The following is a 19,819-nucleotide window of genomic DNA, read 5'->3' as shown; positions in this document are numbered from 1 at the left end:
TTAAATTGTTTAACATGGGTCAAACTTTTTGGGTAGCCTTCCACAAGCTTCCCAGAATAAGTTGGGTGAAGTTTGGCCCATTCTTCCTGACAGAGCTGATGTAACTGAGTCATGTTTGTAGGCCTCCTTGCTTGCACATGCTTTTTCAGTTCTGGCCCAAAAAATTCTATAGGATTGAGGTTAGGGCTTTGTGATGACCACTCCAATACCTTGACTTTGTTGTCCTTAAGACATTTTGCCACAACTTTGGAAGTATGCTTGGGGTCATTGTCCATTTGGAAGACCCATTTGCGACTAAGCTTTAACTTCCTGACTGATGTCTTGAGATGTTGCTTCAATTTATCCACATAATTTTCCAGCCTCATGATGCCATTTATTTTGTGAAGTGCACCAGTCCCTCCTGCAGCAAAGCACCCCCACAACATGATGTTACCACCCACATGCTTCACGGTTGGGATGGTGTTCTTCGGCTTGCAAGCCTCCCCCTTTTCCCTCCAAACATAACGATGGTCATTGTAGCCAAACAGTTCTATTTTTGTTTCATCAGACCAGAGGACATTTCTCCAAAATATACGATCTTTGTCCCCATGTGCAGTTGCAAACCGTAGTCTGTTTTTTTATGGCGGTTTTGGAGCAGTGGCTTCTTCCTTGCTGAACGGCCTTTCAGGTTATGTCGATATAGGACTGATTTTACTGTGGATATAGATACTTTTGTACCTGTTTCCTCCAGCATCTTCACAAGGTCCTTTGCTGTTGTTCTGGGATTGATTTCGCATCAAAGTACATTCATCTCCAGGAGACAAAATGCGTCTCCTTCCTGAGCGGTATGGTGGCTGTGTGGTGTTTATACTTGATTACTATTGTTTGTACAGATGAACGTGGTACCTTCAGGAGTTCAAATTGCTCCCAAGGATGAACCAGACTTGTGAAGGTCTACAATTTTTTTTCTGAGGTCTTGGCTGATTTCTTTTGATTTTCCCATGATGTCAAGCAAAGAGGCACTGAGTTTGAAGGTAGGCCTTGAAATACATCCACAGGTACACCTCCAATTGAATCAAATTGTGTCAATTAGAATATCAGAAGCTTCTCAAGCCTTGACATAATTTTCTGGAATTTTCCAGGCACAGTCTACTTAGTATATGTACATTTCTAACCCACTGGAAATGTGATACAGTAAATTATAAGTTAAATAATCTGTCTGTAACAATTTTTGGAAAAATGACTTGTGTCATGCACAAAGTAGATGTCCTAACCGACTTGCCAAAACTATATTTTGTTAACAAGAAATTTGTGGAGTGGTTGAAAAACGAGTTTCAATGACTCCAACCTAAGTGTATGTAAACTTCCTACTTCAACTGTATGTGGAACCCAACCACACATTCTGTAATGCGATTTGTCAAATATGAGACGTTTTCTCCTTCGAATCCAGTCGCGCATGCAGTAAATGAGTGATGGGGACGCATGCCAAATGGTGACTGACCCAAAAGCTGGGTGTAATATGAATGACCGCAACATACAGTATATGCGTATCGTTAGAAACTCGGCAACTGAATTAGCAATGGTAAGCAGCCATTGCTGAGAAGAAGTCAAATAGATTGAGGCTAACAAGTGAGGTGTAGCAGAGCATAGCCGGTGACCTAGTTTCTAGAGAGTGATGGTGGAAATATACCTCATGTAGCTGCAGTGGTTACTGCTACAGTTCTGAAAGACAGACCAGTGTAGTTTAGAGGAGAAAGACAGCACCTTTATATTATTTAATAAAGGAGAGGAATGAAACAGAGGGTTGAATAGGAAGGATGAAAAGAGAATGAATGATAAGGACCGGAGTAGGGTTGAGCGTCAATAAATATAAGCATAAAGCAAGAGAAATGATAAGTGTAAGTGCGAGCCATCATGATAGTACCGCAGGAGCCTGATTTAGAATGCGTAGGAATTAGGCTCGTGATTAAGGTGAAAAGACCACATCAGAAAGCCTAAATCACATGAAGAAAATAAGTAATAGGAGTTGTGAACATTGAAGGAACCATGAAAAACCAGTAAGAAGACGACATCGGAGACGACATTCCTCAAGCTGAGGAAACCGCCTTGTCTGAGGCTGCGAGCATATGCTGGAAAATAGGAAGTAGCAAGTAGTTTGTCTTGTTGCGATGAACAATCGTTCTGATGAGATAAAAATAGGGAAAGATGGCACAAGACAACACAACTAGACGTAGTAGTGCCTGACTAATGTCATTCACCTAGTGTGCGACATGCTGACTCTAGGCATATGAGTGAGGCCCACTAAAGATGAACCAAGTATCTGTAATGTAAAAGGTAATAACCAATGCCTAAAAATTTCCCCAAAAGTACACGGATGGGAAGCGTCCGTAGTAAACCCGTACTCAGAGCCAACTGTCTAACCTATAATGAGATCTGAAATCAGGTGCTATTGCTACATGACCATAGAAACTGTGGCACCAGCTGTAAAAAAGGCACTTGAGTAAAAGTGTTATTAAAAACGGAGTGCTACCCAAACCTGTGCAGGTGCCAGATGAACCTTGTACTGTAGCAGTAAAGGAAACAGCGTGGTAAACCCATTGCTAGGTAGCCTTCATTTGTAACCAGAAGGTGGTGGCTATGGGACCAAACAGTTGTTAGTAGGGTATGATGTTTGAAGCTTGCATAAAGAAGAATTTCCCCAGATCAGTTCAGCAAGTTGTCATACATTCTTAAGATACTGAAGCTCCACCTGTAATAAGAACAAATTGTTAGAATGATGACAAAACCATGAAATTGCATTTAATAAGCTACAGGCAACATAACTGAAGCTGAAAGCCACAGTTCTTGATTTATATATTACTGTCAATGGCCACCCTACCACAGTTTGCTGCTGGAGAATATAACCATTATTCAAGATAGAACTGATTGCAGGGACCGACGCGACCAATCATGTAAATGGAAAACATTTAGTTTATGACGAGATGAAATACAAAATGCCAAGAGTGATGAGCGTTGGAAGCAGTATTAGATCGACTGAGCTCATAAAGCATGGAATACATTCCATTTGAATCACTGATGAATCAATTTGGGTACTAAGCTAACATATGGAATTGTTTTAAGATGGTCATACCATGGATCATTTAGCTATTTGAATTAGAATTTTAATGCCCCTTTAGGTATAAAAACAAATATTTAAAAAAATGATTTGGTAAAATATTGTATTTGGCATTTACTACTATAGCCCACAGAAACACAATGAATAAAACATTCATAAATAGCAAAAAAGGCAATCATAAAATAAAATATAAGGAATAAGGTTTTGAAGTGTCTGTCCTATATCTAGGAGATACAAGAAAGCTCAGGAAATATTTTAGTTTTTTGTACATATTTAACCCCTTATTTCTATTGGCACAAAACTACCTACATACTTCATTTGTAAGGGTTACCTGAGCGTCTCCCCTTTCCATAGAGTGGTCATAATACACTGAACAAAAATAAACTCAACATGCAACATTTCAAAGATTTTACTGAGTTACAGTTTATATCAGGAAATCAGTAAATGTAAGTAATTTCATTAGGCCCTAATCTATGTATTTCACATGACTGGGAATACAGATATGCATCTGTTGATCACAGAAAGTAGAGGCATGGATCACAAAACCAGTCAATATCTGGTATGACCACCATTTGCCTTATACAGTGCGACACATCGCCTTCGCATAGAGTTAATCAGGCTGTTGATTGTTGCCTGTGGAATGTTGTCCCATTCCTCTTCAATGGCTGTGCGAAGTTGCTGGATATTGGCAGGACCTGGAACTTGCCATCGTACACGTCGATCCACAACATCCCAAACATTGCCAATGGGTGGCATGTCTGGTGAGTATGCAGGCCATGGAAGAACTGGGAAATTTTCAGCTTTGAGGAATTGTGTACAGATCCTTGCAATGTGGGGCCATGCATTATTATGTTGAAACAGGAGGTGATGGCGGCAGATGAATGGCATGACAATGGGCCTCAGAACTCATCACGGCATCTCTGTGCATTCAAATTGCCATCGATAAAATGCAATAGTGTTCATGGTCCATAGCTTTAATAATGGGAATTGATGGGAATTGATGTAAAATATATCACTAGCCACTTTAAACAATGCTACTTAATATAATGTTTACATACCCTACATTATTTATCTCATATGTATACGTATATACTGTCCTCTATATCATCTACTGCATCTTTATGTAATACATGTATCACTAGCCACTTTAAACTATGCCACTTTGTTTACATACTCATCTCATATGTATATACTGTACTCGATACCATCTACTGCAACTTGCCTATGCCGCTCTGTACCATCACTCATTCATATATCTTTATGTACATATTCTTTATCCCTTTACACTTGTGTGTATAAGGTAGTAGTTTTGGAATTGTTAGCTAGATTACTCGTTGGTTATTACTGCATTGTCGGAACTAGAAGCACAAGCATTTCGCTACACTCACATTAACATCTGCTAACCATGTGTATGTGACAAATAAGATTTGATTTGATTTGATTTAGCTTATGCCTGCCCATACCATAACCACACCGCCACCATAGGGCACTCTGTTCACAACGTTGACATCAGCAAATCGATCGCCCACACGACGCCAAAGATGATGTCTGCCATCTGCCCGATACAGTTGAAACTGGGCTTCATCCGTGAGTATTTGCCCACTGAAGACGGTTACGAAGCCGAACTGCGGTCAGGTCAAGACCCTGGTGAGGACGACGAGCAAGCAGATGAGCTTCCCTGAGACGGTTTCTGACAGTTTGTGCAAAAATGATTTGGTTACGCAAACCCAGTTTCATTAGCTGTCCGTGTGTCTGGTCTCAGACGATCACGCAGGTTAAGAAGCCGGATGTGGAGGTCCTGGGCTGGTGTGGTCTGTGGTTGTGAGTCTGGTTGGATGTACTGAATAATTCCCTAAAACGATGTCGGAGGTGGCTTATGGTAGAGAAATTAACATTCAATTATCTGGGAACAGAGAATTGTATGCCAATTGCACGCTCCCTCAACTTGAGACACATGTGGTATTGTGTTGCATGACAAAATTGCACATTTCAGAGTGGCCTTTTACTGTCTCTAGCACAAGGTGAACCGGTGTAATGATCATGCTGTTTAATCATCTTCTAGGTATGCCACACCTGTCAGGTGGATAGATTATCTTGGCAAAGGATAAATGCTCACTAACTGGGATGTAAACAAATTTGTGCACAAAATTTTAGAAAAATAATATTTGTGAAAAATTTCAGGGATATTTTATTTCAGCTCATAAAACATGGGACCAAAACTTTACATGTTGCGTTTATATTTTTGTTCAGTATAGTTTGTAGGCAGCTTGGACACTACAGACGTTTTCGTGAGAAGTCAAATTTTCTGGATATCTCATGGTCTGACAAACACCACTGTAGCTCAGCCACCTTCCACCGCAGATGCAGAAGGTCGACATAGGCGGATGTGGTGGATTGAGATGTAGCCCATGCAAAAACTCTTAAACTGACGGATTTTGATAGGGATTTTTTTTGTGTTACTTAGAGTGGTGCACAGTTGCGTCAATAGACTCTTAGAATTATATATTTGATTTTGCCCGCCTTGACAGAAGACGCACCTTAGTTCCCGAGTCCACGCTTATCCAATGATATAGCCGTGAACAACACGTCAGCAATTGGCCTGTGTAGACCAGTGGACGGGAGTGCTCACGGCCTGCGTGGGACGACCATGAATTAAAGATGTGCCTGTGTTATGGCATTCCATACATTCTAAAAAATGAATAGAGAGGAGAGAGCAATGGCAATGGAAGAGGGAACATGACAACATGTAAGGGGGAAAGAGTAGGCGCATGGGCTACACAAAGTAAACCAAACAAAGCCTGCACTGCAAACGTTCGCTAGATCAACATTACATAATAAAATGTGCATAGCCCTATGATGTGTGAACAAGATTGGCACACGTAAGCATGTCATTGAACTCTGAAGCCTACACCACGTTTGTCCTGTACATATGACAATACAATTTGATTGTATGGATTTGTTCAGGCAAGATATCTGCTACAAAGTCTATACAGTATTATAATGGCCATGCCTATGCATTGCATGCAGAACTTAAGAATGAAGTGTCAATAAGTAACGATGAAATCATCAAATAATAGGCTAAGCATGGATTATACTTGCGAGCCACTACCAGCTGCACATATGTGCCCTTGTCTCTGCAGAGGATAGATTTGGATATATCTCTGTGTACTTCCTGCAAAAAAAGTTTGACACAAGACAACATATTGTTTACCAAACAGGCCTAGTGGGTCTAAAAATGCCAGAGACTATGCATAAACGTGCATTTACAATGATCCATCCGGATCTGATAGCTGAATTGAATTCATTTATATTAACATGGGATGATGGCTAGACGTAGGAGCATAATGGGGGAATCAAAATCCCGCCAAGGACATGCGATGCGGTGATGAGAAACAAAAATAGCCTACAGTGATATCCTACTTCAGTGGCAAACGTCGGCTGTGCAAATACCCTGTAGCTGTGTGCTTAACTGAGCTGGGAGATGAGAGCTATCCCCTGCAAATCGAAATACAGAGGATAATGATAATCCGTTCGAGTGTCTGAGGTCACCGCTTGAATCGATTTGTGCAACTAATTCCACATGTTGAATAGCGGCTCATGAATTCTAAAATACCCCACGGATAATGAAATGAGCTGATCGAAATGAGTAACAATTCCCAAGCAGAAATGCCCTCCAAGCGCATGTGAAGCCTGAGGTAGACTACACCATTGCCAAGATGGCAAAGCATGGTGGTGTAAATCACCGAGATGATGTGGTTGAGTTGTCGAAGACTGTTGCTGTAAAAGAACAAGTGGGAGACAAGGTTTGAGTTGAAATATAAATACTCCCCTAGATTAATTCCCATTGGTTGAATGAAAGGAAAGCGATTATTGCATGAGTGAGCCAATAGGTTAATCAGCAACTGTGGTGGAATTGCCTTAGTGTGCCATGCTCATAGGCTTAAGTCAAATCAAATCAAAATCACATTTATTTATAAAGCCCTTCTTACATCAGCTGATATCTCAAAGTGCTGTACAGAAACACAGCCTAAAACCCCAAACAGCAAGCAATGCAGGTGTCTAAGCAGGGTGGCTAGGAAAAACTCCCTAGAAAGGCCAGAACCTAGGAAGAAACCTAGAGAGGAACCAGGCTATGAGGGGTGGCCAGTCCTCTTCTGGCTGTGCCAGGTGGAGATTATAACAGAACATGATCAAGATGTTCAAATGTTCATAAATGACCAGCATGGTCAAATAATAAGAATCACAGTAGTTGTCGAGCAAAGTTGGTGAAGATTCTGAACAGACAACAGTAGTGTTGAAAAATGTAACAAAAAGGAAATTGTCTAAAATTGGAGTGGAGAATATGTGTATGAACGACAATTAATAATTTCTTGTTGGGATGCGTTTGTTTTAAATGGTTATTGTTAAAAAAATATAAATAGTGTCAACAAGCTGTATGCAAACAATCTAAGTTAGTCAGTCTGCACATTCCAAAATTGTTGTGGAGAAGACAACTTAAACGGTTCAAGAGGAGTAGCGTGTCAATCTTTTGATTTTATGCAAATGTTAAATATATACAGTGCCTTGCGAAAGTATTCGGCCCCCTTGAACTTTGCGACCTTTTGCCACATTTCAGGCTTCAAGCATAAAGATATAAAACTGTATTTTTTTGTGAAGAATCAACAACAAGTGGGACACAATCATGAAGTGGAACGACATTTATTGGATATTTCAAACTTTTTTAACAAATCAAAAACTGAAACATTGGGCGTGCAAAATTATTCAGCCCCTTTCCTTTCAGTGCAGAAAACTCTCTCCAGAAGTTCAGTGAGGATCTCTGAATGATCCAATGTTGACCTAAATGACTAATGATGATAAATACAATCCAGCTGTGTGTAATCAAGTCTCCGTATAAATGCACCTGCACTGTGATAGTCTCAGAGGTCCGTTAAAAGCGCAGAGAGCATCATGAACAACAAGGAACACACCAGGCAGGTCCGAGATACTGTTGTGAAGAAGTTTGGATACAAAAAGATTTCCCAAGCTTTAAACATCCCAAGGAGCACTGTGCAAGCGATAATATTGAAATGGAAGGAGTATCAGACCACTGCAAATCTACCAAGACCTGGCCGTCCCTCTAAACTTTCAGCTCATACAAGGAGAAGACTGATCAGAGATGCAGCCAAGAGGCCCATGATCACTCTGGATGAACTGCAGAGATCTACAGCTGAGGTGGGAGACTCTGTCCATAGGACAACAATCAGTCGTATATTGCACAAATCTGGCCTTTATGGAAGAGTGGCAAGAAGAAAGCCATTTTTTAAAGATATCCATAAAAAGTGTTGTTTAAAGTTTGCCACAAGCCACCTGGGAGACACACCAAACATGTGGAAGAAGGTGCTCTGGTCAGATGAAACCAAAATTGAACTTTTTGGCAACAATGCAATACGTTATGTTTGGCGTAAAAGCAACACAGCTGAACACACCATCCCTACTGTCAAACATGGTGGTGGCAGCATCATGGTTTGGGCCTGCTTTTCTTCAGCAGGGACAGGGAAGATGGTTAAAATTGATGGGAAGATGGATGGAGCCAAATACAGGACCATTCTGGAAGAAAACCTGATGGAGTCTGCAAAAGACCTGAGATTGGGACGGAGATTTGTCTTCCAACAAGACAATGATCCAAAACATAAAGCAAAATCTACAATGGAATGGTTCAAAAATAAACATATCCAGGTGTTAGAATGGCCAAGTCAAAGTCCAGACCTGAATCCAATCGAGAATCTGTGGAAAGAACTGAAAACTGCTGTTCACAAATGCTCTCCATCCAACCTCACTGAGCTCGAGCTGTTTTGCAAGGAGGAATGGGAAAAAATTTCAGTCTCTCGATGTGCAAAACTGATAGAGACATACCCCAAGCGACTTACAGCTGTAATCGCAGCAAAAGGTGGTGCTGCAAAGTATTAACTTAAGGGGGCTGAATAATTTTGCACGCCCAATTTTTCAGTTTTTGATTTGTTAAAAAAGTTTGAAATATCCAATAAATGTCGTTCCAGTTCATGATTGTGTCCCACTTGTTGTTGATTCTTCACAAAAAAATACAGTTTTATATCTTTATGTTTGAAGCCTGAAATGTGGCAAAAGGTCGCAAAGTTCAAGGGGGCCGAATACTTTCGCAAGGCACTGTATGTGGTTCAGTAGTTTTGCAAACAGTAGTTCTGTGGTTGTAGTCAGTAGTTTTGGTAAGTAGTTGTGTGGTTCATTAGTTGTGGTCAGTAAATGTGTGGTTCTGGTCAGTAGTTGTGGTCAATAGTTTTGGTCAGTAGTTGTAGGGTTGTGTCCAGTAGTTGTAGTTGTGTGGTTGTGATCAGTAGTTGTGGTCAGTAGTTTTGTTTGTGGTTATTAGTTGTGTGGTTCAGTAGTTGTGTGGTCAGTAATTGTGTGGTTGTTGTCCGTAGTTGTGTGGTCAGTAATTGTGTGGTTGAGGTCAGTAGTTGTGTGGTTCATTAGTTGTGTGGTCAGTTGTTGTGGTAAGTGGTTTAGTGGTTGTGTCGGTATTTGTGGCCAGTAGTTGTGTGATTGTGGTCAGTAGTTGTCTTCCGTAGTAGTCAATAGATGTGGTTAGTAGTTTTGTGGTTGTTGTCAGTAGTTGTATGTTGTGGTGGTCAGTAGTTGTTGTGGTCAGTAGTTATGGTGATTAGGTATGTGGTCAGTAGTTGTGTGGTTGTGGTCACTAGATGTGGTCAGCAGGTGTGCAGTTGTGGTCAGAAGTTGTGTGGTTGTGGTCAGTAGTTGAGTGGTCAGTAGCTGAGTGGTCAGTAGTTGTGTGGTTGTGGTCAGTAGTTGTGTGGTTGTGGTCAGTAGTTTTGTGGTTAGGATTTTTGGTCAGTAATTGTGGTCAGTGGTTGTGGTCAATATTTGTGTGGTTGAGGTCAGTGTTTGAGATGAGTAGTTGTGTGGTTGTGGTTAGGAGTTATGGTCAGTAGTTATGTGGTCAGTAGTTGTGTGGTTGTGGTTAGGAGTTATGGTCAGTAGTTATGTGGTCAGTAGTTGTGTGGTTGTGGTCAGTAGCAATGTTCCTTCTAATGTTTTTCAGCACTGAGAAAATGTCAGGTCTGCTCAGCGCAAACTTGAACATTGTGAAAATTCTGTGCAACTTCCAGTGCGCATTTACTGTGAACACTGAGGCTGTACCTGCTTTAAGTTACAGTTTCAGACTGTGGTCAAGTAGGCTACTGTGGCTATTTGATTATAATGTAGGCCTACCAGAGTGGCCTACCATAAAAAAACAATGGAGAAAATGCACCCCATAACATTATAACATGGATAAAGCTGTTCTATCATTCACCCCAGTAGAAACCAATTTGTGGTGTTCAATGTAGGTCTACATTCCATGAGACTTTTGATAAAAACATGCATGGCTTGACATTAACCTGTTTATCCGCTTATCCATCAGACAAGGAGGGGACTTAACATGTTGTGTTTAATGCAAGAAACCACTTTACAAAATAAAAATGTGACTGACCAGCTCGATTTGGTCTTATGTAGCAAAAATTGAAATGGTGTTTTTTTGATTGGATACAATTAGAGACTCTGAATTAGCAAAGTATATATCATACACAGCAGTTAATGAACAATGAGAAAGTAATTATGCTTTAAAAGTTAAACTTTTTGAGAAAATGGCTTGTGAATGTTTTGGTACACCTACTGGAGAGCTCTTCTTTGTCTACACCCATTAAGCATTGTTCTCTTAAGCCTTCATTTTCTTGTTTTTTTTAATTTACGGATAGCCAGGGGAACACTAACACAGACATAATTTACAAACAAAGCACTTGTGTCTCTGGTAAACACACACTATATCAAACCAAATCTATGGATTTGATCTATGGATCTGGTCAGTAGTGTTGTGGTTGTGGTCGGTCATTAGTTGTGGTCAGTAGTTGTGTGGTTGTGGTCATTAGTGGTCAGTAGTTGTGTGGTCATTAATTGTGTGCTTGTAGTCAGTAGTTGTGTGTTTTTGTCAGTAGTTGTTGTAAGTAGTTGTGTGGTTGTGGTAAGTAACCAGATGGAATCATTTTCTTGTTTTTAAAATTTACGGATAGCCAGGGGAACACTAACACAGACAATTTACAAACGAAGCACTTGTGTTTAGTGAGTCTTCCAGATCAGATGCAGTAGGCATGACCAGGGATGTTGTCTTGATAAGTGTGTGAATTGGACAATTGTTTTGTCCTGCTAAGCATTAAAAATGTACCTTTGGGTGCCAGGGAAAATGTGTGGAGTAAAAAGTACATTTTATTTTATGTAAGAATGTAGAGGAGTAAAATTAAAAGTAGTAAAAAAAAAAAAAAAGTAAAATAATGTACAGATACCACAAAAAAATGACTTAAGTACTTTACACTCCTGGTGGTCGTTAGTTGTGGTCAGGAGTTGTGTGGTTGTGGTCATTAGTTGTTTGGTTGTGGTCAGTAGCTGTGGTCAGTAGTTGTGGTCAGTAATTGTGTGGTTTTGCACAGTAGTTGTGATTGTGGTCATTAGTTTTGTGGTTCAGTAGTTGTGTAGACAGCAGTTGTGGTCAGTACTTGCGGTTGTGGTCAGTAGTTGTGGTCAGTAGTTGTGTGCTTCAGTAATTGTGATGAGTAGTTGTGGTCAGTAGTGGACACCACTTTTGGTCAGTAACAAGTGGTCAAAGTAGCTAATTTGTTTCAAAAGTTGCAATGTTGCTTTACAGTTAATGGAAGATGGAAGTGATGATGTCACACTGGGGAACTTTAGAATATTGAGGAAATCCCATGCAAGTGGATGGAGTGCAAAAAAGGTAAAAAAGTTGTATGCAAGCAACCTAGTCTACATGTTTTAAAGTTTGAATGGCGTTTCCACCTTAAACGGTGTAAGAGTAGAAGTGTTGAAAATAATAATGTCAGAAATAGTTTTTACAATATTGAAGTGTGGCTGCTTTCGCAAGCCACACAATAACTATAAATCAGAAATCATTTGTGCAATTATAGAGCGTGGCTGCTTTTGCAAGCCACACTAAAAAGTCAGAAGTACAGTATGCTGAATATTTAAACAGGGACTTTTGCTGTCACAAGTCCCATTAATAAGAGAATGTAATAAATCAAGAGTTGTGCTTTGCCTTCAGCAAGCGCACATCTAATAATAAGGGCGTTATTATCACCATAACCTATAAACGCCTGCAACTAGATCCCCTGCATACTAGTCTTGACAAGAAGAAAAAATGAGGTTTTCTTCTGCACTGTTCAACCAATCCAGTAAACGTTGAGGAGTTAAGATGAACGTCCTAAAACCAAAGTCCCTAACCCTAACCATACTGCTAATCTTATGCCTAACCCTAACCTTAAATTAAGACCAAAAAGCTATAAAAAAAACAATCATGAATTTTTACGATATTTTTTATTTATTTTATTTTTTATTTCACCTTTATTTAACCAGGTAGACTAGTTGAGAACAAGTTCTCATTTACAACTGCGACCTGGCCAAGATAAAGCATAGCAATGTGAACAGACAACACAGAGTTACACATGGAGTAAACAATTAACAAGTCAATAACACAGTAGAAAAAAAGAGAGTCTATATACATTGTGTGCAAAAAGCATGAGGAGGTAGGCGAATAGTTACAATTTTGCAGATTAACACTGGAGTGATAAATGATCAGATGGTCATGTACAGGTAGAGATATTGGTGTGCAAAAGAGCAGAAAAGTAGATAAACAAAAACAGTATGGGGATGAGGTAGGTAAAATTGGGTGGGCTATTTACCGATAGACTATGGTGAGGGAGATAAAAGTCCTTTGACTTTATGGCTGTAGTTGTTTTCAGGGCAGAATCATTTAGCTTTTTCACAATGATTTTATAACGGGAAACATGCACATGTATGGGGTGCGCCAAATGTATGAATCTCAATTTTGAGGTAGCAGTCTTTCCAGAAATGGCACATGCAGATATTTAATGTGAAATTTAGGCAAAAGATATAAATAGAAATGAGCCTTTTTATTTATTTTGATTTATAATTATACATTTTGTTTTTATTTTTTTATTAACAATAAATCAATACAGAAAGAACATGTGGGGACACAAGTATAAATATAAAAGAGCCCCCAGTGCACAGAAGCACCTGTATGACGTAATTCAACAGCATCGCGAGCCTTGAACCTTCCCGAATCGCAGCTGTGTGAAGCTAGCCACAATAAGGATTAGCCACAATAGAGGAATTTACAGCTTGCCTTCAAAATAAAAGTTGTCAATTAAATGATTGAAACAAAAAGTGGAATCATGCCTTATTTGGACTAGATAATTCTAAACAAGGTCGGAATGTTGTTATATAAATTCAACAACAGACAATCATTTGTTAATTTTACACCAAAAAGTAAATATCTGTTGAAATCGCACTATGTAGCCTATGTATTAGACTTTAGAATTGCATTGGGGGCATACTTATATGCACTTTACAGCCTAACCTAAGGATGTTGCACCCATGAAATGGGTTATTAGCCTACTCAGGGACACTCGCAGAACACAACTGTGTAGAGTTTACACAAATATAAGCGTCTTAGCTCTTGTTGGAGGACTTTGACTGTGGAATATCACCTTTCTAGTCTGTCTATTGTGTGTATTGGGCATTCATATTGTACTGTACAGCTTAACCTATGGATTGTGCACACATGAAGCCTACTCGGGGACACCCACAGAACACAACTATGAAGAGCTTACACAAATATAAGCATCTTAGCTCTTATTAGGGAACTTTAATTGTGGGATATGAGTTCACTTTAAAGCCTATTGTGCGTATTGAACATTCATATTGGACTTTCCAGCCTAAATATTAAACACCCGTGCGAAATGAGCCACATTAACTTATGATTATATTTTGTTGGATTTATATAACAACATTCCGACCTTGTTTAACATAGTCCAAATATGGCACGATGCCACTATTTGTTTTAGTTTGAATCACCTTCAATGGCGGATTTTTATTCTGAAGGCAAACGCCACTATTGGCGCTAATCCTTATTGTGGCTAGTTTCACACCGGTGTGAATCGCGACCAACCGAAACAGTACTCTGGAAGGCGACTTGCTACTGCCTCTTTAAGGAAAAAGGGAAACAGTTTAACAAACAATTATAGATAGATGGCTAAGTAGACAACTTCAATGTGGATTTACCGGAATTTTACACGAAGATTTACCGTGAATGTGGAGATAAATGGCGCTTACTTCTGTGGAATAAGGGAATATATGATAGCACGAGAGGGTGACTGGTTAGCATACTTCTCGCTAGCTAAACATGGTGGCCAGTAAACGAAAGGGGATCTAAAATATTTAAGAACATCTTGTTGGATGGTGAGACAACCTTGGTGATGTTGAGTGAGAGTAACCTTTCTACTCGTACTCCCAACCTTGGCTGGATTTGCCGATTTCAAATACACTTTTCGGTTCATCTGAATATCCAGTAAGGAGTCGAGCTGTCCCGACACAATCCTTGGACAACCCGCTTGAAAAGTTATAATGAAGTTTGTTTCATGTTCTACAGTGCATTGTACATAGACGAACAAATGAGCATTGAACAACGATGATTTCAAATGCGCGTTAGAGATGTATCTCGTGGAACATCACTCTCTCTCAATTCCAATGTGAGCATGGTTGTAATATTGTTAGCCTACTGCTGAGTTAAACGGCTGCAAAATAACTGGTATTCTGAAAATAAATAATGTAAGCATCAGTGCTGGTAACATTGTTTCATTTAGGAAATTGTATGATATTGCTTCGTTGTGAAAACACCCACTGTTTGGCAAACCTTTTCTACTCGTACTCTGGGAACATTCACGGCGAGACGTTATGGATTATAATGTAATCCAACACTCACACACAGGCCAGAATTTGTGAATTGATGGAAACGAGTGATGGTTTTCACATTTAGGATTTTACGATACTTCATACAACAAAACGTGGATACCTTCGATAGAATTTAGAGGACTTGCAGAGAATATTACATGGAGACTCGTCTGACATGCCAAGGAAGGAGTTACCACTACCAGAGGGTTGGGAAGAATCCCGGGATTTTGACGGGAAAGTCTACTACATCGACCACGTCAACCACGCCACAAGTTGGATTGATCCAAGAGACAGGTATGGTATGACATTCCAGTGACTCTAAAAGCAAGCAGTTGAGTCTTGCTGATAGATTGATGATATGCGCTATCAACAACCATCAGCTTCCATCAAGTGCTCATAATCTAATGGTTCATTTGGCACTTAATGAACGGACTCAACTGCAATCTTTGAGTTTACATCACAATTTGAGGTGTCACATAATGTAACAAAGTAGGCTATAAACCTAGCCTGGGCAGCAGCGAGTGTGCGCTATGGAGCTGCACTATCGTCTTGGTTTAATGTGCCCAGTCGGTAATAAACTAGTGTCCCCCACGACCAATTCATACATAAAACATCCTCCATTCAGGCTTTATTAGTATCGGTTTCCTCTAACGAGCTTTAATGGCATTTCGCGTATTGTCATAATAAAGCACAATTTTCTATCATCATGCTAGAGTGGCTAATGCTACTTCCTCATGTTGCCCCTCGCATGTAACAACCAGAAGTTGTCCGAAAATGGGGGCAAATGCTGTTTAATTACAGTATGTATACATTTCCCGTTTTTTTTCTCGAATCGGCACACCATTAAAGGTAATTTGAGGAGACCGATGCCTTTGCAGCCTAAATGGAGGATGTTTTATGTACGAACCGATCGCCGGAAGACAGGTGTGTTATTACTGGTTTTGGCACATTAAGCCCAGATGATAGTGGAGATCCATAGCGGCTGCCCAGGCTACTATAAATCAAGCCTGGGTGTTGATGGAAAAAAACATGAAGATTTTCCACAGGAATGTGGCTCATGGTCAACCAGGCATTCACAGGCAGTTAACCCACTTTTCCTAGGCGTCATTGAAAATAAGAATTTGTTCTTAACTGACTTGCCTAGTTAAATAAAGGTAAAATAAATTTGCATTCCTGTAATTAGAAATTAGCCCTCGAGCTTTGAGTTAGTTTCCCCCTAATAATATTTTAGTGTAATAGGCTTACAATACTTAGAACTGGGTCATGACAGCCAGGGTCTCATTTATACAGAACCTCGGTGTCAACCATACTTTGGAACTAATTTCGTTTTAGCAGTTACTTAAATCCACTCGGACTTTGACACAAAATCTCTTTTAATAGCTTAGTTTTGGAATGCTTGAGATTATGGGATTTTATTTTTCTTTCAGCCTTGTTTCTGGATAAGGATAGGCCTTCATATTATATTACAAGATTTTGAAAATAGGCTTTGTGTCAAAAGTTACACCTTTTTTCCTTGGGGGCTGTCATTGTTGCAGTCAGCACACATAACCATAATAAAAGCCCAATAACATGACAGAAGCAAGGGCACAGACCTCCCCACCTCCCTGGTGAAATGCCTTGGTAGCAGCAAGACCAAGATGGCAGAACTTTGTAAACAAAGACCTCAACACACATTCCTAAAATGCACGGCTGAGGAGGGCTGAGCACAGAGGCTGTAAAGTAAAGACTGATTCATTTAAAATCCCTTTCACTGCTTGCCAATGTGCACAGGGTCAAAGTACAACATCACAACTTGGGATAGAGTTGCGGTCAAAAGGAGAGGGGTTGAGCCAAGTGAGGAACAGACTGTCACTGTAAAGGGTCTGTCTTCTGTAAATCATATGCCTGTCTCCTAATATATAATATAGGCCATTTAGCAGACACTTTTATCCAAAGTGACTAGTCACACGTGCATATATTTTACATATGGGAATCAAACCCACAACCTTGGCATCAATGGCGCCACACTCTACCAACTGTGCCATACAAGACCATGTCTCCTATGCTGTTCACTGATCTGTTGGAGGGCACAGTAGAACATGAAGCCAGCCCAGAGTACTAAGTCTGAGATGAGACACAGCCATTCTCAAAGTATTGATCTCAGACTGAAATAACCAGACCAGACTGGCCCAAAACTGTCATTGGACATTTACATATCCTTCTACTGCTGTTCAGCAAAAATACATTTATTTTTCTGTGCTGAGCAACATCTGATGAGGAGTTATTAGGAGGCCTACTGTTGATGATAACAAATTCTCATTAGACTGGTCTGTCCTATTGGTGAAAAATGTGCTTTCACAAACACCTCTCACTGTGGAACCAAAGACTGTACCAGCCAAGTGTGATCAAAGTTCTATTATACATTCTACAGCTATTACAGACCTATAACATTTTCAAATACTATAAGATATACCAAAGGTATTGTAGTATGGCAATCTGACCATGTAATCATGAAAACTTTTGCTCTTTGGTCCCCTTTGCCTATCAAACCTGAGTAATGTTATCCTTTAAGCTCAAGAATGAAGCCTGTTAGGCTTAATGGAGATGGTAACTGGAGGACTCAGCCCAACATTCATACCATGCATACATGCATGCATCTCGTTGGCCCCTGCCCTGTCAGTATCTTTCTGGGCTGCATTTGCATACCTCAGCCAGACATATTGTTTATCCACCCTCGTGGTGACGCACACACCCAATGCATTCTGTCAGCTGAGTGGAATGTTATCTCCCAGATACCAAGCTGTTGCAGGAGGGGAGTTGAAGCAGCTAGCAGCTCTACTTTATTGTTGGACCTTGAGCGCTATGAAATGTAGGTTGGAGTCTCATAAATTTGACTTGAGGAATTTATAGTGCGATGAATGAGTCTGACTCATCATTCAGTTATGCTGCCACATGTTTTCACTCTGCCGCATTCTTTGTCGCTTTGCATTAGAGCATTATCACCTGCTTTTGACTTTGTATGCAAACCTGCCTAGTGTTTTTTACACTGCCACTTGACTAACTAGTAATGCTGCAGCTCACCTAGGGCCTCTTGTCAACCATGCCTTATTAAAAATGTTGACATACATGGAGGTTCTTGGATTTGCATGCACAACAAACTATTGGGATTTCAAACTGTCGCACGCAACATATACGCATGTTTTCATTGATAAATCAGTGCCATACTATTTCTGCGCTCGTGAACGAGCTTTACAACTCCGCTTGGAAAATGCCCTGCATTCACCGTTTTTTATGGTAACACAAACTGATTAGAAGCACCTGCTGCTCATCAGTTGTTTACCTGTGTTGCCTACAAATACTGTGTTGAATGTAAAAGATTTGCACCTACACACTGAACAAGGCTGCAAAGCAGAAATGTCTGTGTACGCTATCCCTAATGCAGTGAAAATAATAATAAAAAATGAATTAAGCTTTGTGACATATTTGAGTGAGGACGCATTATGACTTTTTATTTATCCAAATTCATGGGTTTTTACACACAAACCACACTTCTGGGAGAGTGCGATGGTCTCTTTTTTTGATTATGGTAACAAAAACGCCCTCATTTCCTGTATGATTTGGAGATGTTGGAACTGGACCATGAGTTTCTAAAGTGCAATGCCAAATTTGATCATATTTCTGTGGAGGTTTGAGCAGTATGTTTTATCTTTTGCAGTGGCTTTTTAAAAAAACGGAAAAAATGCATGCCGCCTATAGCGCGTGCCAAACACTTCTGCAAGATTGATTGTCTTGAACAATTTTAAAAGTAAATGTTGCATACAGCCCACACCGATATTCAAAAGATGAATTGTTGTTCAATATTTTGTTCATCAATACGTGCCTGTGTTTTATCTTCTGCCTTGGTATAGGCTTTGAGATTAAATAGGCTATTATGTCACACTTTTGTCTATTGCTCCGCAATACTGTAGCCTACCCATACTGTCATAGGCTACAGGTCTATTTACTTTCGAGCATGGTTGCCTATTGAATGCGTGATGGATAAATGTTAGCCTATTATTGTTGTTTAGCAGGAATAAACCAGTCATGTCAGAAAAGGGGAGACATGCCCTGCAATATGATTGATTTGGGCCTATTTAATAAAAGTAAGATATTGTATTTATCTTAGGCGACATGCTGCTATGCAATCTTCTCACCAACTTTAAATCGATCTGTTTTATAATTAGGCCTATGTTTTAATGTTTTTTTTACTTGTCTATCATTATTATAATTCCTGTGAATCAAACACCCCCATTTCCACAAAAATAACTATTTGCTTGCAATACAGTTGATCAACCACTAGAAGTTTTGCGTATTCATGGTCTGAGATTTGCGTGGTGATGCGCACACTTTCCCGTCAAGTTCAAAAGGGATAAATACCAACCTTTGTGGGAAAACTGGTGCAGGCATGGTTGTCTTTTTTTGTGCGCACACACCTTTTGCTTAAATAGGCCCCAGGAAATGCCGGACCCCCTGTCTTTGTTTGAAACACTTAGCAGCACTTCTCAGTATTAGTCTCAAGTCAGACTCTTATGGGTAGAATCCTCCACTACCGATGTGTTGCACCCACCTGGGTGAAGCCACGACAGCCGCGAAGGCACCAGAGAAGCACACTGCAAGTCAGTCGAATAGTCAACATTGAAGCTAACCACTGGAGAAAACGGCTCAACTTCAACGAGCCTGCCAACTCCAAACACCATCCCTTTACATTGAGTCAAAACATAGCTGGTTTGTTTGCTTGCAAGTTAGCTAGCTAAGTTTCTTGATGACAGTGACTCATTAGTTAGGGGAAACCAACTAATGCTTGTATTTGTAAGCAACTCACACATACTGCCCATAAGGTAGGCCTAGTAGTTTATTGGTTTAAATAGATTCAACAGA

The 19,819-nt window shown here is 40.0% G+C and overlaps 1 protein-coding gene across 1 annotated transcript in view; it reads left to right on the top strand.

The window, feature by feature from the left end:
* Positions 1-14,119: 14,119 nt before the first annotated feature.
* Positions 14,120-19,819, top strand: part of LOC139423134 (WW and C2 domain containing 1) — a 48,112-nt gene continuing 42,412 nt past the window's right edge. The window contains exon 1 of the mRNA XM_071174820.1: positions 14,120-15,217. Coding sequence (XP_071030921.1) covers positions 15,099-15,217 — 119 coding nt within the window. The 5' untranslated portion in view covers positions 14,120-15,098. The remainder of the gene's footprint in view (positions 15,218-19,819) is intronic.

Source organism: Oncorhynchus clarkii, chromosome 12, assembly GCF_045791955.1.
Source record: "Oncorhynchus clarkii lewisi isolate Uvic-CL-2024 chromosome 12, UVic_Ocla_1.0, whole genome shotgun sequence".
Lineage (NCBI taxonomy): Eukaryota > Metazoa > Chordata > Actinopteri > Salmoniformes > Salmonidae > Oncorhynchus > Oncorhynchus clarkii.
This window is presented reverse-complemented; position numbering and strand designations above follow the sequence as displayed.